Genomic DNA, 22,960 nt, shown 5'->3' with positions numbered 1-22,960 from the left:
CAATATAAGCTGCACATTAGCATGCCCTCCTCTCATTATAAGCTGCATGTTAGCACGTTAGCATGTGCTCCTCTATCATTGCACAGTTCTGCTGGATGTCCCTTTCTCTGCTACGTGCTGCAGTTACACTCGCTGCTGCTGAAAGCTGCTCAAGGGAAATTTAACAGGTTGCTCTCTCCTTCCAGGGCAGATACTTTGCACTTTTACAGCTGTGCTGCTGACCAGCGTACATTTTATACACCAGAATCACCCATCTTCATACATCCAGCTTAACAGGAAAAATAAAATAAAAAACAAATAGACTATCCATTGACTCTGAGTCCAAGGCCTCTCACTTGTGCTGTATACTCACACAGCACACTGACATTACACACTCGCACTGCACACTCACACTGCACACTCACACTGCACACTCGCACTGCATACTTAGACTGCAAACTCACACGGCACACTCACAAGGGCTTCTCTGAGTCTAAATTTTGTTCACACAATCAATGTAAATGCTTTTTCAAAACCCAGGCCAGTTTAAAATCAACTGTGATCCCCTTTGAGTTGGGAAAGCTGGATCCATCAGCTCTAAATCAACTGTGATCCCCTTTGAGTTGGGAAAGCTGGATCCATCAGCTCTAAATCAACTGTGATCCCCTTTGAGTTGGGAAAGCTGGATCCATCAGCTCTAAATCAACTGTGATCCCCTTTGAGTTGGGAAAGCTGGATCCATCTCCTCTAATTCCGGGAAGCGAATTACATGTACGTGAGGATGACTCATTGCTGACCCACTATCCAAACATTGACAACGTGAAAACATATTACACCAAAGCACCATGACTCAGCAGATTCTGTATACGGTGAAAACAAGCAGTATCAATGATAAAAACAGACTCTTCAGAACAGCAGTGAAGTGGATGTGAAAGCTACTTTAATGCACGGGCTCACTGGGCTGAGGAGCCCTAAGCACTGTACCCACCGGGGGCCCTGGGAGGCCCAGGCCTGCATCACCCTTTTCCCCCGGCTCTCCCATCAGACCTGGGAGCCCTCTCTCACCCTGCAGAGAGAGAGTGGGGGGGGGGGGGGGGGAGAGAGAGAGAGGGGGGGGAGAGAAAGAGAGAGAGAGAGAAGGAAATAGGGTGAGAGAGAGGGAGAGATGGAGAGAGAGACATTATTATCCTAGCATTAAAAGACAGTTCAATGTATATACTGTATTGTTGCATTACACATTCAGGGCCTGGCATGCTAGCATGCTATACCTTTGGCCCCCGAGAACCCCTGGGTCCGGATGCTCCTCCTGCCTGTAATGAGAGAGATGCAAAATCAACCATCTAACATCAGCTTGGGGGGCCTGTCCATCGAAAGCAGGGCTGCCCAACCTTGTTCCTGGAGATCTACCTTCCAGTAGGCTTTCATTTGCCACAGAAAATGTTATTAATTAGCAACTCAATGAGATCTCTAGCTGTCGAATGAGGTGAGCTTTGGTGAGTTTTTAGTGAGTGAAAGCCTACAGGGTCATGGCTTTCCAGAAACAGGGTTGGGCAGCCCTGAAACACATAACTGTGCACAGAATCACTCAGGGAGGGAGGTTCCAGTGAAAATGTTCCTGTGAAATCCTTGCTAGTTCACCGCCTTTTTAATCTTTAACGGGGTTCAATAGCACAGGTGCTTCACAAAGTCTCAGGCTGTATAAACATCGATGCAGTACAAGAAACGGGTTGCCATGGATAAGAGAGTCTGCTAGCCACTTCCTAATAATAGCAATATTGAAGTTCAGCTATAATAGCGCACAAACCATGAATGTGAACGCCCTACACACAGAAATGGACTCTAAAGCACTATTTCCTCCTGGCTGAACTCTGTGGCCGGGGCTGCGGCTGTCCGTCAGTGCGGTAAAGCTACGCCTCCGATAAAGCGCCCTGTAAGCGCTATTTACAGAGTCTCCCTCTGATAGGAAATTGATCTCTGCGGTCAGCCGCGTACATTAGCGCTACAAGTAGCCCCCACGCTGCAAAATGTAAATCACAGCACTGTGCTATGGGAGAGAACAGACCGACAGGAAGCAGACATTAAACACTCATTAAATAATAAAGGCTGAACGGTCACAGGATTAACCCTTGCGTCCTGTTTGATTATTAGCTGTTTGATCCTGGGTCAAATACACCAAGAACATTATTGGGATTTTAAAGCAATACAGAAATAACATTTATGCAACTATATTCAATATTCCTATATCTTTGTCTCAATTTCAAACGATATAAATAATGTATCTGGTTAAAGGTTGCAATTTACCTGTGCTAGATCATATTTAACAATAAAACTTTAGAGTATGTGATTTATATTAAACAATCTTCTGGAATGAAGGTATGAGGGCATAAATCATGTGCGAAAACCTAAAATTAAATTGCTATATACCTAAAAGTATATTGCTAATATTTATTGGTTGCAATGGCTCAATTATTTTTTCATCTTTGTCTGATTATGTTCAAGGAAACCATTCAGGCGAAAAGATGAAAAACAATTACAGATAAAAAGAACCACATTTGCACTGGTTTAGTCACTGATTATGAAATAGATCACTCAAAAGTATTGCTCTTCTTGTACTAAAAGTTTAAAATGTGTCAATTTGACCCAAATTGAACACAAGGGTTAATGTAGACTGTGGCCAGTTAGAACGCATTTTGGTTTATGAAACAACGTATCCGTGTAAAATGAAAATTGTAGAATGTAAAATTGTATCCTTGTCCCCCTTTGCTTTCCTCCCGATTTGGAGTTTGCTGGTCCGTCTCATGGGCGCACCATTTTGGAAGAATGCACACGAGCACGCGTTTCCCGCTGAAGCGTATGCTGCCGCTGCCAGCTGGTGCATCGTTTCGCTGCAGCCCATTGGTTGAGCGTGACCGCCGTTGCAGTTAGTGCAGCTCAATGGGGCTGCTGGCCTCAGCCAGCCCTGGTACAGAGAGTACTGAACAGCAGACTGTAAACATCATCCACACACGGTACATACTGTACTGAATAGCAGACTGTAAACATCATCCACACACGGTACAGAGAGTACTGAACAGCAGACTGTAAACATCATCCACACACGGTACATACTGTACTGAATAGCAGACTGTAAACATCATCCACACACGGTACATACTGTACTGAATAGCAGACTGTAAACATCCACACACGGTACATACTGTACTGAATAGCAGACTCTAAACATCATCCACACGGTACATACTGTACTGGATAGCAGACTGTAAACATCATCCACACACGGTACATACTGTACTGAACAGCAGACTGTAAACATCATCCACACATGGTACATACTGTACTGAACAGCAGACTGTAAACATCATCCACACACGGTACATACTGTACTGAATAGCAGACTGTGAACAGCATCCACACACGGTACATACTGTACTGAATAGCAGACTGTAAACATCATCCACACACGGTACATACTGTACTGAATAGCAGACTGTAAACATCCACACACGGTACATACTGTACTGAATAGCAGACTCTAAACATCATCCACACGGTACATACTGTACTGGATAGCAGACTGTAAACATCATCCACACACGGTACATACTGTACTGAACAGCAGACTGTAAACATCATCCACACATGGTACATACTGTACTGAACAGCAGACTGTAAACATCATCCACACACGGTACATACTGTACTGAATAGCAGACTGTGAACAGCATCCACACACGGTACATACTGTACTGAATAGCAGACTGTAAACATCATCCACACACGGTACATACTGTACTGAATAGCAGACTGTAAACATCATCCACACACGGTACATACTGTACTGAATAGCAGGCTGTAAACGTCATCCACACATGGTACATACTGTACTGAATAGCAGACTGTAAACATCATCCACACACGGTACATACTGTACTGAATAGCAGGCTGTAAACATCATCCACACACGGTACATACTGTACTGAACAGCAGACTGTAAACAGCATCCACACACGGTACATAATGTACTGAATAGCAGAATGTGAACATCATCCACACACGGTACATACTGTACTGAATAGCAGAATGTGAACATCATCCACACACGGTACATACTGTACTGAATAGCAGGCTGTAAACATCATCAACACACGGTACATACTGTACTGAACAGCAGACTGTAAACATCATCCACACACGGTACATACTGTACTGAATAGCAGGCTGTAAACATCATCCACACACGGTACATACTGTACTGAATAGCAGACTGTAAACATCATCCACACATGGTACATACTGTACTGGATAGCAGACTGTAAACATCATCCACACACGGTACATACTGTACTGGATAGCAGACTGTAAACATCATCCACACACGGTACATACTGTACTGAATAGCAGACTGTAAACATCATCCACACATGGTACATACTGTACTGGATAGCAGACTGTAAACATCTACACACGGTACATACTGTACTGGATAGCAGACTGTAAACATCATCCACACACGGTACATACTGTATTGAATAGCAGACTGTAAACCTCACCCACACAAGGTACATACTGTACTGGATAGCAGACTGTGAACATCATCCACACACGGTACATACTGTACTGAACAGCAGACTGTAAACATCATCCACACACGGTACATACTGTACTGAACAGCAGACTGTAAACATCATCCACACACTGGTACATACTGTACTGAATAGCAGACTGTAAACATCATCCACACATGGTACATACTGAACTGAATAGCAGACTGTAAACATCATCCACACACTGGTACCCCGAGTCTTTGCAGGGTGAGCCTCCAAATCTCTCTGTGTATTCTCACAGGCGAGAGTTGCTCTTGTCATAACCAGACGTGAGACCAAGCAGGTGCTGAATTTAGGGCTTTGGGACAAGACAATGATTCTCAGCACACAGCAGAAATGAGATGAGATTGTGCTGCTGTTTGAGGAGTAGCTTCCAGGCACGCTGTTCTCAGCACTGTGGAGCCGGGTGAGAGCGGGGGACTCAGTAACCTGTGAGAGTGGGGTCTCACTAATGCGCTCTCACACCAGCTGCCTCTGCCACTCTCTCTCTCTCACACAAATTCCCCCTGCTTCACCAGAGTGCACCAGAACGGTGCAGTCAACAGCCACGCTGGGCTTCCATGACCCAGCATTCGCCCACCCAAGCAGTGTGTGTGTGTGTGTGTGCATGTGTATGTGTGTGTGCGCACATGTGCGTGCGTCCGACTGTTACACAACAAGTGTGTGCCTATCTGTGTAAATTCCAAATATCCAAATTCATTCTTGCCCACTTCCATTAAAAAATAAGTAACTTTGTATAATAATGATTTAGTACAGAATTCAAACTCAACACAGATATGTCCCTGTCATACAAAGATGAGGTAGAGGACCCCCTCATGAACATCACACCCCCCCCACATCCCACCTTAATCCCCACACGTGCCCACACCTTAAACTTACCGGATTGCTGGATGATCCTAGTCCTAGGGTTCCCGGCTCCCCTTTGGGACCTGGGGGGCCAGGGGGTCCTGTCACCCCCCCCGAGTCGCCCTGAGAACAGGAAGAGAGGGCCGTCACGCAGCATCACGCTTGCCAGCGGTCACCACGGAAACAAATGGGCCCTTGCTCCTTTTCGGGTGCCACGCCCCTCATTAGGGGGCTGCGTAAGTAGGCTCATTAGGAATCACGGCGCACGCCAGTGGGACGTACGACACTCTGAGAGGCCCAGGACCATAACAACGTCCAGGTTTCATCAAACCCTGTCTGCTCGGTCTGGACTTGAGGAAGGGTTTGGGGGCTGGCTGACATTTTCCTGCTGTTTCCACCCTAAGAGTTGGTTTTATGTAACAGTGGAGGGTTCCGTGCGTTTAATAAAAGGAACGTTAAAAATTCGGAATCCCCGCCTGCGTTGGTTTTCTCCTCTCAGTCACTCTCCCTCTCCCTCTCCCTCTCCCCCTCCCTCTCCGTTACGGTATCCCACAGCGAGCGATGTAGCCGGTAGCGCGGTTTAAAACACTGACTAAAGGCAGGGGGGGAAGCATCGCTAGCGGCCGTTCGTTTATCACCGCACCGCTTATTTGGCTGGTGAGCCCCCTGAGTCTCTCACGAACGCAGAGATATCCGAGAGAGAGAGGGAAGGAGAACGAGGGATGCTAAAGACGAGTAAAGAAAGAACGAGGGAGAGGGCAGGGGCGAGGCAGGAGGGGGGCGTAAGGGCGCGTGCCTCATTTTACGGCATTCGGGGTGAAGGGCCGCGTCGTCCTAGCAACGTCTCTCCGGCCAGAAGGTAACTGAAGGTACGCGAACGCCATTTTACGGACGGGTTCCGCCAAACACCTTTCTGGGAGAAAACGAACGCCAGCAAATGGCTGTCGTGTTTCTTCCATGGCGGGATCGAATCGTTTGATTTTGCTCTTACGGTGGGATTCGCTTTCATTGCGCTTGAATCCTGTATTCAAAGCAGCAGGCGAGGTCTCATTTCAAGGGACTATTCGCACTATCAGAGAGAAGACTGTAGAGAGGCGAGCATTCTGCAAAATGAGTAGCTCACAGAGTGTGATGCATTTGCAAAGCGGTTAGCATGTAATGAACTTTGGGAGCGTGGAATGGTGTGAACGTATTTTAGATATTGAGCAGATGCTCTTACCCACAGTGAATTAGAGAGCTTAGGTTCTTCCCTTTGTACAGTGGGATATATACAGAAGCACTACAGGTTAAGCACCTTGCTCAAGAGTACAATAGCTCTGCCCCACCTGGGAACCAAACCTGCAACCTCTGGGTTACAAGCCCACTTCCCTGCCCATTATGCACACTGCTGTCTTTAACAGTGATATATACTGTACACTTAAATATAAAGCTCAGTCATGCTCTGGTCAATGTGGTACAGTTTCCCAACAATCAAAATGGAGATCTTATTACTTGCCTCCTTGGTACTTATCTTCTTTCCGTGAATTTATAAGCCTCATTAATGCCTCATTAATAGATAATAATGCACATTTAATGACTTGAACATTGAACTGATAGGACACTGAAGTGTTAGTGAACAGGGGGATTTTTGGAGAGAGCAGCAGATCTCTGTAAAGACAGGAAGTGACCGCAGAACGAACAGACACTGTAATGACACGGTCAGCATGAAACAGCGAGAGACCAGAGGAAGCTCGAGTCCCGGAAATAAGAAATAGAAACATAAATACAAAGGCATTGTCACACCCCCTAACCCCCCACCCTCACCCTCGCCCCCCCCCCCCTCCCAGCACAGTTATTTTGATACATTTTGATTTTTATATGTATTTGATTTCCAAATCCACCTTCTCTCCTTTAAGACCGTCTTCTCCAGGCAGTCCGGGGTCCCCAGGAGAGCCCTGAAATTGACGGGGAAAAAAAGACGCATCTATCAGCGACGTGTTCAGCAGCCCCTCCTCTGTCCTCGCTCGAGACAGAGTGTTCTAGAGAAACATTTTCACTGGCTGGGATTATCAAGATCCCCCCCCCCCCCCCCCACTCCCCCATCTCCATATTTGGGTAAAGACAGATGCTCATTACGGAAGGCAGGTGCCGGGAACAGATTGGGTCCGCGCCCGCATTCTCCGCGCGCAAAGCTCTCAAATCTCCTCGCTCCCTGCTAATTAATTCTCAGATTTCATTACTGATCATCGATGTAACATTTCAGCTTTTTTTTGTTTCTTTCCTTTCTTTTTTTTTTTTTTTCCTGGAAAGGGAAGATGAGGGACAGGAGAGATGGAGAGATGATGGGGAAGGAAGCGAGGGAGGACTCTCTTACCACGTCTCCCGGAAGACCACGCAGTCCCAGGTGTCCTGGCGGGCCCTCTTTGCCCTGTGAGGAAGGACGAGGTACATGAGACCGTAAAAACGAAAACGTTCCGAAAACTCAAAATTTCAAGGCAAATTCACTAGGTTTTTTTTAGTTTAGAGCTTAGCTTAGATGTTTAACTTGTGACGCCAACTAAAACTCATTAGTTTTATTGTTCAAAAAACTTAAATTTCATTGTTAGTATAAGTTACATTTTCTGAACTAAGACATGTTAGGTGGCATAACTTGAATTCAGAATTCAAAAAATTAAGTTAAGCTCATAACTAAAAGAAACTGTGAAGCAAGTCACTTTGAAATATTGTCTTCTGAAATTTTTTGTGCGTGATTGGCTTACAAAACTTGGCAACACCTGCACACCTCATCAGACAAAGGCTGACTGTGTGTAAGCCAATCGCACCTCTTCTTAGAGTACGCTGAGACACCCCTGCTCCGTCAGTGAAAGACCATCTTCTGTAGCTGGGCTCTCTCCTTATTATCGGCTAACTCGATGGACACACTGCACTCAACACTGCATGAAATATGAATAACTGTATACTGCATTTTCCTTTCAAGACTCAACCTTGAGGAACGCAGAAAAAATTTAGAAAGATGAGCCGTTTCCAAAGCAGGTATGACTTCTGCAGGCTAAAAAAATTCTTTCTTTACAAATGAATGAAAATTCTGGTTTCAGTGTCGAAAATCAGAGGATTCTTTAATCCTCTGATTTTCGACACTGAAACCAGTAGCAATCTCGTGCAGAGAGGATCTTGACTACAGCATCTCTAATTCATGGGGAAGGATGGTCAGTTTCAAAGCGGCGTACATTGAAATGGCGAAGGCTATTTCTGTTACACGGTACAGCCCTGATACAGACGCTCTACAACACAGCCTGTCTCTGTGATACTGTGTTATAGCCTGATTCTACGACACAGACTGTTTCTGTGTTATAGCCTGATTCTACGACACAGACTGTTTCTGTGTTATAGCCTGATTCTACGACACAGACTGTTTCTGTGTTATAGCCTGATTCTATGACACAGACTGTTTCCATGTTATAGCCTGATTCTACGACACAGACTGTTTCCGTGTTATAGCCTGATTCTACGACACAGACTGTTTCCGTGTTATAGCCTGATTCAATTACACAGACTGTTTCCGTGTTATAGCCTGATTCTATGACACAGACTGTTTCCATGTTATAGCCTGATTCTATGACACAGACTGTTTCTGTGTTATAGCCTGATTCTACGACACAGACTGTTTCCGTGTTATAGCCTGATTCTACGACACAGACTGTTTCCGTGTTATAGCCTGATTCTACGACACAGACTGTTTCCGTGTTATAGCCTGTTTCTATGACACAGACTGTTTCCGTGTTATAGCCTGATTCTATGACACAGACTGTTTCCGTGTTATAGCCTGATTCTTTGACACAGACTGTTTCTGTGTTATAGCCTGATTCAATTACACAGACTGTTTCCGTGTTATAGCCTGATTCAATTACACAGACTGTTTCCGTGTTATAGCCTGATTCTATGACACAGACTGTTTCCGTATTATAGCCTGATTCTATGACACAGACTGTTTCCGTGTTATAGCCTGATTCAATTACACAGACTGTTTCCGTGTTATAGCCTGATTCAATTACACAGACTGTTTCCGTATTATAGCCTGATTCTATGACACAGACTGTTTCCGTGTTATAGCCTGATTCAATTACACAGACTGTTTCCGTGTTATAGCCTGATTCTACGACACAGACTGTTTCCGTGTTATAGCCTGATTCAATTACACAGGCTCTGTAGTACAACTGTATCCCCTCCCCCTCCACCCACCACCTTCATAGTAGCCTTCAGCTGGTTCATATCTTGTGGAATCAAAGGTAAACATCAATGACTGCACACCGTAATGATTCACAGCTGCTAACAAACAGGCTCGGGAATGTCCAACCCCCCACCCCCACCCCTTACACCCCACACCCCCACCCCTTACACCCCCCACCCTCCCCTCTTACACCCCCCACCCTCCCCTCTTACACCCCACACCACACAGGTGAGACCGCGGGGTGCTGTGGTCCAGTGCACCGCGAGCGCTATTCGGGACCGGGGAGGGGTTGGGGTGGGGGGGGGGAGACCGGAGAGAACGCACCTCTACGCCCGGAGGTCCCACTGGGCCCGGCGGTCCAGTGCTTCCCATCACCCCCTTGGAGAAAGAGAGAAGGGAGAGAGAAATAAAGAGAGAGGAGTAAAGAAAAATCATTTAATTTCAGGTAGAACACGTTTCTGCACAAGTACAGCACAGCAGACATTGGTGAGCACTGCTCCACAGAAAAGCCATCCCTGTGATTTTTTCACAGGCTTATTTTTTTCTTTCTTGCTTTTCAGAGACATGATATAAAACCAGGACGGCTCTTTCTTGCTTTACAGATCATTTCAGTCGCTTAGATGTTTCACGCCCACACTTCCATTAGAATGTCTGCTCCTTTGGACAAGAAATATTCAGCTGGCAGCCCAGGGACCAAATTCAATCTGCCAAGAATGTGCTCTGGGTCCTTTGTTCATTGGGGGGAAAAGAGCATACAATTGAGATGCATCAGAAAGTGTGATGATGCCCAAGTTTGCATATGCATTGTGACAGCACACCTCCCATCAGTGATGGAACAGCGACAGCGCTGAACTGAGGAAGTACTGCATCTACTCTGTTTAAACTGAAGGGCAGAGAATATCTTTATTATGACTAATATAAAAGATATTATGACTAAGATATGTACTGCATTAAACTCTCAGGCCTTCCCCTTTCCGAGGGCAACAAGGAGTTGTTTTCCATGACACCAGGGAGGAACAGTGCTGGACACCATTTCCCAAAAACTCTCAAAACTTGTTTGATAAAAATATGGATAAGGTTAGAGGTTGTTTTGCACTTATTCAGTATTCATATTATTCGTTATACATAGCCAATCATTTACGTTGTTGAATTTTCCTATATGCTTATGCATTCATTATTTACCGGAAGTAGAATTATATTATTATTTTATAATTTATATTTATACTATTGTACTATTTTTGATTATAAAATGTGGGGACTGCCCCAATTTTCCTAAATTCAGACTTATCTAATGCGCTGTGTGTAGGTGCTGGTCTCTTTCTGCAGAAAGAAATCCTCTCTCATATACAGAGAATACTGCCCCACAAAACGTATAACATCTTATTCACATACTGCATTACAAATATCTGGCACATTCAGACGATTTTAAATAAGGTTCTGGCTTCAAAAAAAGAAGTAATTGAAGAACCCTGCTTTAGTTCGAATCAGAACCAGTCCCTGTAGGGTACTGCCAGCAGAACACCTGTTTTGTGTGTTTTGTGAGAACAGCGACTGTTTTACTTCCCTGTTAGTGAAGGGGTTGAAGGTCTCTATAGCGACGGTAAATCGGATTTGGTTACCTTTAGGCCGGGAGGTCCTTCGATGCCAATATCGCCCTGGTGACGTTGGGAACGAAAAAAGAAAAAAAGTTATTTTTCTGGATCACTCTGACTTGAATTGAAACAGAAAAACTAAACAACGTAGACGTACACTAGAACACATCAAGACTTATTTGGTTCGCTCTCTCTCTCTCACTTACTGATGAGCCTTGTCTGACCAGCCAACCCTTTTCCACTCAAAACCTTCCCTTTAATTTTCTCTCAGACACAACGTGTGGGCATTTAAGGGTCCCGTGCAGGTAACACAACAGTGGCATTCCATTGGAATTACATACCAGACTTTCCGACACCCACAGTTCCACCTGACAACATCGTTATCGTTTAAACTGAATAACACCTTCGACTCGATATCAGTCCCCATCAGTCAGCCGTCTCCTTGTGTGTGGAAACTGTGTCTCCCCTGTGTGAAGACGTATTCTACGTATTTATTATTATTTTTTTTTTACGACTTTATTTTCTGCCATGCATGGACATGTTTCCCTTGCGTGAGCTTTAATATTTTTGGTCCCAGGCTCTCAAGGTTTCGATGTGCTTTGGATTGCTTTAATGATGAAAAGTGCAGGGAAATCAAACCTGAAATTCAGTAAATTTACTCTGGGTACACACACGCTATTTCAAACCATTTGCTTGCTTACAAACCTGAATGCAATAAACTGAAGTGATTCTGAGGCTTAAGTATCTAAATCAGAAAAGGATGAATACCGACCCACTAACCACTCAGTCAGCATAGAGCTAGGGTCTGGACAGCCCAGAATATAACATGAATTGAACACAGAGAATTCTTTATTCCATATGTAATGGGCTGCAGGCAAACACAACTGCAATTACTGCTGTGGTTCACAAGATAAGCTACAGTAAATTAAAGGGCTATCCCCCCTCAGCAAAAAAAATTGCATTCACATTGCATTAAACTGTAAAATACACAGTACTAAACATGATAAATATGAAGCGAAAAAACCTTTTAAAATAAAAATAAAAAAACAAAATACTAAACAGGACGTTTGGTCTCCCTACACTTCTATGATGAAATGCACACTTCAAAATATCCCTTCCAGAATTTTCTGCAAGAGAAAATCATTTGCATTCGAGCTGTGTGTAGCAGCATACCTGGTCGCCTTTCTCTCCCTTCTGTCCCTTTTCGCCTGCTTCTCCCTCGGAGGTCAGAGGTCACAGAGAAAAGGACGGTTAGCAAGGCCCGTTACAGCTTTGTCTCAGCTCAGATCAGCTCAAAGCCACCATCCACCACAGCACATAAATGCTATTCTTTGGCAAAGAGGGCACACGGGTGTTAAGGCACTTTATTGAGCTCAAAGCTCAGATCTAATCTCACACCAGCGCAGGCAGGTCACATACTGTATTAATATCACGTAATACCTTCTGCTGAAGCAGAGGTGCTGCTTTATCTGATAGGATTTGAATAAACGGTATGCAAAGCACCCTGTTAAGCACAGCACTTGTGCCAATCTCTGCAAATAGGAAAGGATCTAGGATTGACTGAAAAAAAATATTAACAGACCGATGGATTAACTCATTGACAGACACATTTTTTGATTGATTGACTGACCACTTGACTGATTGATTGATTGGCTATTTGATCAGTTAGCTAATTGGCTATTTGATCAGATGGCTAATTTGCAGGCCAGGTTAAAGTGCAGCAAGTCCTTGAGAACAGGGCTGCCAACACAGAGCTAAAATGGCAGCATTGGTAGTGATGCTAAAATGGCCGTGTTGGTAGCGGTGCTAAAATGGCAGTTTGGTGCCCATCTTCTCACACACTCTTATGAGCACTTACAGACCCGGTGAGATGCCTCAGTCCATGAGCGGTCATCACCTGGAAGCAGACAAACGGACAGGGTGAGAGTCCTTCCTGGGTCACACAGAGAATTTAGTACCTTCTGTGCACACACCCCTCTTGTAATAACAGCTGGGAAGGGCTGTTGCACGGCAACAACGAATCACTGGCCAGCCCCCGGGGTCCGGCACACCTGTCCCTCGTTACCCGATCGAGGCTTGCGCTCGTTAACAGATTAAAAAGTAGAGGAGGGTTCGCGGAGAGAGGGACCGTTCTCATTTCACCCTTCCAAGTGTGACGGGGCGGAGGGTGCGGGAGGGAGGGGGCACCATTAAACCGGTTTTAACTGTCACGAGCAGGCTCAGTCCTCTCACTGCCTTTCTAAAGCCTCTCCTCTCTGATGTGTTAAAAAAGCCCGTTCTGCCATGGCACTGCTGGCAAAGAGAAAGAATTTCACAAACTCCTCCTGGAACAGAATGCTAAAAAGCCATAATGTGCCATTTCTAGCAAGCCTTCGCAATTTTGGAAATAATAACTTTGCCGTTATTACTGACACGCGAGCGATACGAACGCGCCTTAATTGGCACCCGAGCTCAGTGCGAAGCATCGTCCGGGAAACGCCAAACGCATTCGTTTGCAGCGTAGACGATACCGCGCGTCCAAAAACCGTTCGTTTATAAAACCGCGTTTTAATTCGAAGGTAATCCAGTGACGAAAAATAAACTGAACTCTGGCCTCCTGACAGTGGGCAACTGCATTTAGAGCTCGATGCAGAGGTAGCCACGCAGCAGAAAGGGCTAAAACAGGAAATGTCTTTTCAGGTGAAAAACACGCAAACTGAAAAAGGTCTCTCGATCCGTGAGAGTCTGATTAATGTGGTCGGACACAGAACATCCTCTCTCACTGTACGGGCCATTTGCCGGCCTATCGGATCACCGCCGAAACATCAGCGCTGCCTTTTCAAATGATTAGCAATTAACCGCCAAGGAGATACCCAACACTGAGAGATGGGAGCACCGCTGAGCCTTCTTTCACTCCCGGAAGGCGCTATTCGCTGGAGTCTATTTCTTCAATACAGTTTTTTTTCCCCCTTCCAGAGGCTGATTTCATTTTACAACCCTGTTCCCCCCCCAGCTCCCCCCTTCCCCCCCGCCACCCTGCTTCAAAGTGAGCAACTTCGACAAAACTAGCGAGACGCGAGGCCATGAATCACCTCCTATCTGCTGATTTCCTGAGAGACCGAGCGCCTCTCTCTCTCGCGCGGCGTGTTATTGCGCGCTCGCGCTCTCTGCTTTTCACAAGCCCCCCCGGGGCGACCGACGGGCGCTAAAGAGAGGCGGGGCCATTCCCCCCCCCCCCCCGCCGCCGCCGCCGCCGCCGGCTACAAACAACGCCGCAGGAGCATCGCGAGCGCTCTGCGGGCTAGCCGCCGCGCGGGCGACGGAGGTCGCGTCTTCTAGCCGCACGGCCGTGACCCGGACGCCGACGACGCCGTCGCTACCGCGCGCTTTCGAACGGCTGGGGAAAGGGGACAGACACAATAAAGAGCCCTGTGTCTCCATACTCACTGGGCCAGGGGGACCTCGGGCTCCAACTTCACCCTGGAGAAGAAAAAAAAAACAAAAGAAAATAAAAACGGGTGATTCAGAATGACAGAAATGCAGCGATTGGGAGAAAACGGTGAGGAATGAAAGCGAGGTGAATAGAGCTTTAGAAATGAACCTCAGCCGGGACGGCGCACTGCAGGAAAGCACAGAATGAACAGGAACAGAAGGGGACGGGGGGCACTTTTCGTGCCGCGGCGGGTCAGCGCGGCCGCCCGGGCGGACCGGACCGGAACCCGCCGGCCCCTCGGAGAGCTTTTCAGCGGCCCCTGACCGCGCGGAGGAGCGGTCTTCTCCTCGAGCCGCGATGTTCCCGTCGGTCCCCTGGCTTCACCCAGGCTCTCAGAGGTTTCAGCGCTTAACCCAGGCCAAGATAACCCAGGCCAAGACAACCTGCCCCGTTCCGCCTTTTAAATCACTGCCTCCGGGCTGCTTTTCAAAACTTCTGCAATACTGAACGTCTGTGTATCCAAAGGAAAAGCCAGTCTGGAAACTACGTCGAAATTCTACTACTTCTGAAATTTACTACCGTTTCCAAGAAAATTAAAGCTGAATTTCTCAGCGACTGCGCTGCGGTTGGTGTTGAATATGCAGTGAGGTCAAAGGTCATGTGTAATGACAGTAAGTTCAGCGGTCGCTGACATCCTTTTTGCAGAGAATATTGCAAAGAGGCATTTACGCCGGCTTTGCTTTGATCCGATGAGGACGAAGGGCAGGGGTTACGTTCAGTTAAAAGGTCGTTTGGTGACGTGTACGGACCGGGGGCTGACATGCTCCGTGAATCCCACCGAGCTCTACGTTTCTCCTCTTCCTGGCGCAGGATATCAAACAATCACGAAACTGATCAGAAGAACGCCACAGTTATGTGGTCAGGTCTTTTTTTACGGGCACAAGGCCGAATTATATTAAGGGCTCTCAGAAAGGTATTTAAGCCTGGAAATCCAACACGGATATCCTGACAAAGCAAATGCCTCGATAGGAACCGCACGACTCCAGACGGACAGAATAAATATATCTCAGACTAATTTTTGCAGCCAGATATTTCTTAGGCTATTTAAAAGGAATTAAATTCACAAACATGTGTTGGGTGACAAGCGTGGCATGAACAGCGGGATCCATCTTGGAGGTTGAGAGAGTACTGCTCACTGTAACAGGCAGCTCACATAAGGCAGTGAGAGGAGCTGGTGAGCTGTAGAATGAGAGGAGCTGGTGGGCTGTAGAATGAGAGGAGCTGGTGAGCTGTAGAATGAGAGGAGTTGGTGAGCTGTAGAATGAGAGGAGCTGGTGAGCTGTAGAATGAGAGGAGCTGGTGAGCTGTAGAATGAGAGGAGCTGGTGGGCTGTAGAATGAGAGGAGCTGGTGAGCTGTAGAATGAGAGGAGCTGGTGAGCTGTAGAATGAGAGGAGCTGGTGAGCTGTAGAATGAGAGGAGCTGGTGAGCTGTAGAATGAGAGGAGCTGGTGAGCTGTAGAATGAGAGGAGCTGGTGAGCTGTAGAATGAGAGGAGCTGGCGAGCTGTAGAATGAGAGGAGCTGGTGAGCTGTAGAATGAGAGGAGCTGGTGAGCTGTAGAATGAGAGGAGCTGGTGAGCTGTAGAATGAGAGGAGCTGGTGGGCTGTAGAATGAGAGGAGCTGGTGAGCTGTAGAATGAGAGGAGCTGGTGAGCTGTAGAATGAGAGGAGCTGGTGAGCTGTAGAATGAGAGGAGCTGGTGAGCTGTAGAATGAGAGGAGCTGGTGAGCTGTAGAATGAGAGGAGCTGGTGAGCTGTAGAATGAGAGGAGCTGGTGAGCTGTAGAATGAGAGGAGCTGGTGAGCTGTAGAATGAGAGGAGCTGGTGGGCTGTAGAATGAGAGGAGTTGGTGTGCTGTAGAATGAGAGGAGCTGGTGGGCTGTAGAATGAGAGGAGCTGGTGAGCTGTAGAATGAGAGGAGCTGGTGAGCTGTAGAATGAGAGGAGCTGGTGAGCTGTAGAATGAGAGGAGCTGGTGAGCTGTAGAATGAGAGGAGCTGTAGAATGAGAGGAGCTGGTGTGCTGTAGAATGAGAGGAGCTGTAGAATGAGAGGAGCTGGTGAGCTGTAGAATGAGAGGAGCTGTAGTGCTGTAGAATGAGAGGAGTTGTAGAATGAGAGGAGCTGGTGAGCTGTAGAATGAGAGGAGCTGGTGGGCTGTAGAATGAGAGGAGCTGGTGTGCTGTAGAATGAGAGGAGCTGGTGTGCTGTAGAATGAGAGGAGCTGGTGAGCTGTAGAATGAGAGGAGCTGGTGAGCTGTAGAATGAGAGGAGCTGTAGAATGAGAGGAGCTGGTGAGCTGTAGAATGAGAGGAGCTGGTGGGCTGTAGAATGAGAGGAGCTGGTGAGCTGTAGAATGAGAGGAGCTGGTGAGCTGTAGAATGAGAGGAGCTGGTGAGCTGTAGAATGAGAGGAGCTGGTGAGCTGTAGAATGAGAGGAGCTGGTGGGCTGTAGAATGAGAGGAGCTGGTGAGCTGTAGAATGAGAGGAGCTGGTGAGCTGTAGAATGAGAGGAGCTGGTGAGCTGTAGAATGAGAGGAGCTGGTGAGCTGTAGAATGAGAGGAGCTGGTGGGCTGTAGAATGAGAGGAGCTGGTGAGCTGTAGAATGAGAGGAGCTGGTGAGCTGTAGAATGAGAGGAGCTGGTGAGCTGTAGAATGAGAGGAGCTGGTGGGCTGTAGAATGAGAGGAGCTGGTGAGCTGTAGAATGAGAGGAGCTGGTGAGCTGTAGAATGAGAGGAGCTGGTGAGCTGTAGAATGAGAGGAGCTGGTGAGCTGTAGAATGAGAGGAGCTGATGGGCTGTAGAATGAGAAGAGCTGTAGAATGAGAGGAGCTGGTGGGCTGTAGAATGAGAAGAGCTGGTGAGCTGTAGAATGAGAGGAGCTGGTGAGCTGCAGAATGAGAGGAGCTGGTGGGCTGTAGAATGAGAGGAGCTTGTGAGCTGTAGGATGAGAGGAGCTGTAGTGCTGTAGAATGAGAGGAGCTGGTGAGCTGTAGAATGAGAGGAGCTGGTGTGCTGTAGAATGAGAGGAGCTGGTGGGCTGTAGAATGAGAGGAGCTGGTGTGCTGTAGAATGAGAGGAGCTGTAGAATGAGAGGAGCTGTAGAATGATAGGAGCTGGTGAGCTGTAGAATGAGAGGAGCTGGTGAGCTGTAGAATGAGAGGAGCTTGTGAGCTGTAGGATGAGAGGAGCTGGTGAGCTGTAGAATGAGAGGAGCTGGTGAGCTGTAGAATGAGAGGAGCTTGTGAGCTGTAGGATGAGAGGAGCTGGTGAGCTGTAGAATGAGAGGAGCTGTAGTGCTGTAGAATGAGAGGAGTTGTAGAATGAGAGGAGCTGGTGGGCTGTAGAATGAGAGGAGCTGGTGAGCTGTAGAATGAGAGGAGCTGGTGAGCTGTAGAATGAGAGGAGCTCGTGGGCTGTAGAATGAGAGGAGCTGTAGTGCTGTAGAATGAGAGGAGTTGTAGAATGAGAGGAGCTGGTGAGCTGTAGAATGAGAGGAGCTTGTGAGCTGTAGAATGAGAGGAGCTGGTGGGCTGTAGAATGAGAGGAGCTGGTGTGCTGTAGAATGAGAGGAGCTGGTGTGCTGTAGAATGAGAGGAGCTGGTGAGCTGTAGAATGAGAGGAGCTGTAGAATGAGAGGAGCTGGTGAGCTGTAGAATGAGAGGAGCTGTAGAATGAGAGGAGCTGGTGAGCTGTAGAATGAGAGGAGCTGGTGAGCTGTAGAATGAGAGGAGCTGGTGAGCTGTAGAATGAGAGGAGCTGGTGAGCTGTAGAATGAGAGGAGCTGGTGAGCTGTAGAATGAGAGGAGCTGGTGAGCTGTAGAATGAGAGGAGCTGATGGGCTGTAGAATGAGAGGAGCTGGTGGGCTGTAGAATGAGAGGAGCTGGTGTGCTGTAGAATGAGAGGAGCTGGTGAGCTGTAGAATGAGAGGAGCTGGTGGGCTATAGAATGAGAGGAGCTGGTGAGCTGTAGAATGAGAGGAGCTGTAGAATGAGAGGAGCTGGTGGGCTGTAGAATGAGAGGAGCTGTAGTGCTGTAGAATGAGAGGAGCTGTAGAATGAGAGGAGCTGTAGTGCTGTAGAATGAGAGGAGCTGTAGTGCTGTAGAATGAGAGGAGCTGTAGAATGAGCGGAGCTGTAGAATGAGAGGAGCTGGTGAGCTGTAGAATGAGAGGAGCTGGTGAGCTGTAGAATGAAAGGAGCTGTAGAATGAGCGGAGCTGTAGAATGAGAGGAGCTGGTGGGCTGTAGAATGAGAGGAGCTGTAGTGCTGTAGAATGAAAGGAGCTGTAGAATGAGAGGAGCTGGTGAGCTGTAGAGTGAGAGGAGCTCGTGAGCTGTAGGATGAGAGGAGCTGTAGCGCGTTAAGTGCAGCCGGCTCTGCTCTGTCACGACTCACACATCAGTTCAGGTAAATGGGCCCTCCTTCAGTCGGCTGCTTAGAGCTAATGAGCTTTCTCTCTGCAGCGGCAACGGGGCTATGCTACAGCAGGAACAGCACACACACAGACTGACACACACACACACGCTCACACACACACACCCGCAAACACTCGCACACACTCGCACACACACACACATCCGCAAACACAAGCACACACGCGCACACACACACACACACGCATGCACGCACACACACACGCACACATACACATACACATGCAGACACACACACAATCATCCACACACACGCACACAGAAAACGTACTGTACCTTCTCTCCTTTCGCTCCACTCTCCCCCGCTCCTCCTGTATGACCCTGGATGATGGAACAGGAAGAGGTCATTAGCTGCAGCTCTGCTGAGTGCCTGTGAGAAGGCCAGCGACAGACTGCCAGAGAATACCTACAGGGTCTCCCGTCTCGCCCTTCTCTCCTCCTGCCCCCGGCTCACCTTTGCTCCCCTGCGGGAAGAAAAAAAAACACAGACACAGACCAGGTGACAGACACAAACCTACACACGGATCACCTCTAGCCCTGCAGCAATTACACTCAGAAACGGCTGCAAACCTGCGGTGGAAACCCCAGCCCCCACCGAGCCCCCGCACTCCCACCAGCTGCCTCAAACACGGGGAAACAACAAAGGCGCTGCCGTCTGCTCGGCGGCCAGTAGAGGGCACTGTATCACCGCGGCTGAATCCGTGCACGCCGATGCCGTTGCTTTAAGCGAAACCCCCTTTTTGAGATCAGTGGTGGCACGGTTATATAATTTGAGGGTAAACATGAACGCGGCTTTAAAGGTGCGAACGGTTCTGTTTATCTTGCGTGTAGCGAGTGTTTGGAGATGCAAAAAAGCAACCCTTACAGTCTCATGTCTGGCACGTCCTCGTTGCATCCAAATTGACTGACATTATGTTGAGCTACAGTTACAAATGTAGACATGAGGAAAGTCTGAAGAATGTCAAACTGCGTGTAAAACACCCGACCAGCAAACAATTACAGATATCACAGGCCTCCTACAGCCAATCAGATAGAAGGCCAGAATGTCAGCACGCGGACCTGGGTTCTGAGCACGTGCGCTAACGTGGATTTGTGTAGCAAACGGGTTTGGACCCGCTACGAATGCCCAGGTGGGGAGCGGTCGGCGATGGCTGCATTGTGCTGGCGTGGCGAGCCAGGACGATTACATCACAGAGCGCGCTCCTCAGAGAAGCCCGCGAGATGGGCCCCGTGCCCGCGTCCGTGCCAGGGGTAAGGCGCCAGGGGCGCGAAGCCCGGGCCAACCGCGGCACAGCACCGTCAGGCTTAAATACGCACACGCGAGGCCATTTATCCGTCACTGGATGGCCTTATTGGGGTGACCCTGACCCCACGTTAAGGCAACAGAATGCTGACAGAACACAAGGAAACAGATAACAGCGGGACTTAATTACATAATCCCTCCTTCAATCCGCAGAAAGCATCCCTCTCTCTAAAAACGCATCCCCTTCAGTGCACAGAGAACGACAGAAATATACACACTTAAGATAAGCAGGCTTTTCTCTTCTGTGCCTCGGCTATTTTGTACATGCTTCAGAAACCATTGACTGTTCAACCTTCAAATTACAGCTTTTTGAATCCACTGTTCTTTCTCTGTTATAGGCTGCACAAATGCCAGGGCTCGCTCGCTCTCTCTCTCTCGCTCTCTCTCGCTCTCTCTCGCTCTCTCTCGCTCTCTCTCGCTCTCTCTCGCTCTGCTGCTGCATACCATGCTGAGTGCAAACAGCTCGTCATTGCTTTTGTCAGTCAGTTTAGTGCACTATTAGGCTAATGCTGCAGAAAAAAATAGGCAGTGTTTATGTTCCAACACTAACTCCTTTCTGCGTGGTTTACGTACGCAGGCCATTTGTCAAGATTCTTCTAATTTAAAAAAAACAGTTTTATTCATTTCAGATACAATCAGAATGAACAATCTCCCTGAGTGCACGTTTCTTTTGGTAGAAGAGAAAATAATTTTTTGCGAAAGTGGACGAGAATGCTGAGAAATATTAGGCAAGGCAAGTAAATGAACTCTGCGATGAACTCTGTGCCCGCAGAGCTGGGACTGATCTGAGATCAGCTCGGGGACCAGCGGGGAGGGAAACGGCGGCAGACCCCGGCGCGGCGAACAGGACGGCTTGTTTACCCTGAGCAATCCGCAGCTCTCTCCAGGAGCAATTAAGCCTGCTCGGGAGCTGGCTGGCTGGCTGGCTGCTGCAGGAGACGGGCTGGATGTTTGCTCGTGTAGTTCTTTATCTCTCGGCCCCGCTCGGCGCTGAGCGCTATAAAACCCCGCTCTCCGAGAGCCCCGAAATGTTCGCGGTCGCGCGGCGGTCCCCTGCGCAGATGCCCCGAACCCCGCTTCGCAGGAGCACCGGGGGCCGAGAGGCTGCAGGCTGTAATTACGGAGTCTGAATTCATCCTCTGCCCCTCCGCTCATCAAAACACCGGAGACCCTGTCACAACATTATTGTCCCCGTCACAACACCAGAGTCCCCGTCACAACAGCAGTGTCACCATCACAACACCAGAGTCCCCGTCACAACAGCAGTGCTTTAGTTCTCAACATGGAGGCGATGGGAGAGGAGGGAGGCCACTCCAGATGTCATGCTGGTCAAACTCAAAATCATAGTTATTGTATGAGTCGCCAAACATTGTAGTCAGTTCTTGTGAGCACAACGATTGACTTGGAACTGGTCTGGGTTCAGTCAAGGCAAACCAGAATCCAGAGGATAGAGGATGAAGTGGAGGTGGATGGACTTCCTGGCTATCGCCCCAAGGTTAAAGGTCAGCCTTGGACATGATCCACAGAGGTATGTTCTATAATCATTAAAGGTGATGGTGAGACCAGAAGAGCTTACAAAGGAGAGATATGTAGCTCTGTAGTGACTTTGCCCAAAAGCCTCGCTCTTACAAAAAAGGACATAAAACTTCTATAGCACAGGTTCCTCTTAAGCCAGGCACCTACACACAGCTGAATTCAGACTAAGACTCTGACTACGACAGCGGAGGAGAACGCCACTTTGGGAAATCTCCAGCCAACGCGGCGGCATTCAGCGCAGAATGGTAACGCCAGCTCGTAGCGTCGCGGCCGAGATCTCGGAAGGTCACGAATCTGGCGGCGAGCTTGATTTATGAAAAGGCTCTGGATCGCCCCGTGCCATCCACTCGACATAACTGACGCACAGCCGTTTGACTTTCAACGTTCAACTACGAGTGACGTCAAGGAAAAAAAAAGAGCCTTCCCTCCAGGTGATGAAAACAGAAATAAACAAACTTAAGGAAAGCAGGCTTTTTTCCCCCCCTGCGCGTACTTCAGAAATGATTAACCGTTGCGTGTTTTAATTACAGCTTTGTGGACGCTCTGTTCCTACTTCTTTATGATGTTTCGCTATATAAGTGCCAGGTGCTTTTCTCACCGCTGCGGTCAACAATTATGAATCCAGCTCCACTGTTGCCGGTATCTCCGGAATGAAAATAGCAAGGAGGCTCACAACAGTAGGACTTAATTACATAATAGCTCTTTCGAACTACCGAAAGTATCTCAAACGCTTTTTACATTTCCAAAGTAGAGAAGAGCTGCTTTCAACAGAACAGAAACAGGCTCCGCCTCGTGGTTGTACTTAGCTTATGATGTCACCCACTCTGGGGGCCCAGGTTACTGGACGCACCCTTGGTTGGCTGATCCAAAGATGCAGGGGGTGATGGGATACGTGAGACGTGGCCGATGACACAGGCTGCTGCTTCAGTACATTAAAGCCAGCGCTAGGGGTGCCCACTGAGCAATGGGCATAAATCCTGGGAGGT

General features: G+C 47.9%; 1 protein-coding gene across 2 annotated transcripts in view; it reads right to left on the bottom strand.

Annotated features, from left to right (window-relative positions):
* The window catches only part of LOC118217639 (collagen alpha-1(XIX) chain), a 124,099-nt gene that overhangs the window by 28,022 nt on the left and 73,117 nt on the right, over window positions 1–22,960 (bottom strand). For both annotated transcript variants that reach the window (XM_035399564.1, XM_035399565.1), the window contains exons 21-32: window positions 19,546–19,599; window positions 19,412–19,456; window positions 14,655–14,687; window positions 13,087–13,125; window positions 12,402–12,446; window positions 11,256–11,291; window positions 9,961–10,014; window positions 7,783–7,836; window positions 7,310–7,363; window positions 5,463–5,552; window positions 1,248–1,289; window positions 968–1,045 (exon numbers count right to left, since the gene is read on the bottom strand). In XM_035399564.1, the coding sequence (XP_035255455.1) occupies window positions 968–1,045; window positions 1,248–1,289; window positions 5,463–5,552; window positions 7,310–7,363; window positions 7,783–7,836; window positions 9,961–10,014; window positions 11,256–11,291; window positions 12,402–12,446; window positions 13,087–13,125; window positions 14,655–14,687; window positions 19,412–19,456; window positions 19,546–19,599 (624 nt within the window). The remainder of the gene's footprint in view (window positions 1–967; window positions 1,046–1,247; window positions 1,290–5,462; window positions 5,553–7,309; window positions 7,364–7,782; window positions 7,837–9,960; window positions 10,015–11,255; window positions 11,292–12,401; window positions 12,447–13,086; window positions 13,126–14,654; window positions 14,688–19,411; window positions 19,457–19,545; window positions 19,600–22,960) is intronic.

This window comes from Anguilla anguilla, chromosome 18, assembly GCF_013347855.1.
Source record: "Anguilla anguilla isolate fAngAng1 chromosome 18, fAngAng1.pri, whole genome shotgun sequence".
Classification (NCBI taxonomy): domain Eukaryota; kingdom Metazoa; phylum Chordata; class Actinopteri; order Anguilliformes; family Anguillidae; genus Anguilla; species Anguilla anguilla.
The sequence above is the reverse complement of the archived record's forward strand: the minus strand, read 5'-3'. Positions and strand labels throughout refer to the sequence as shown.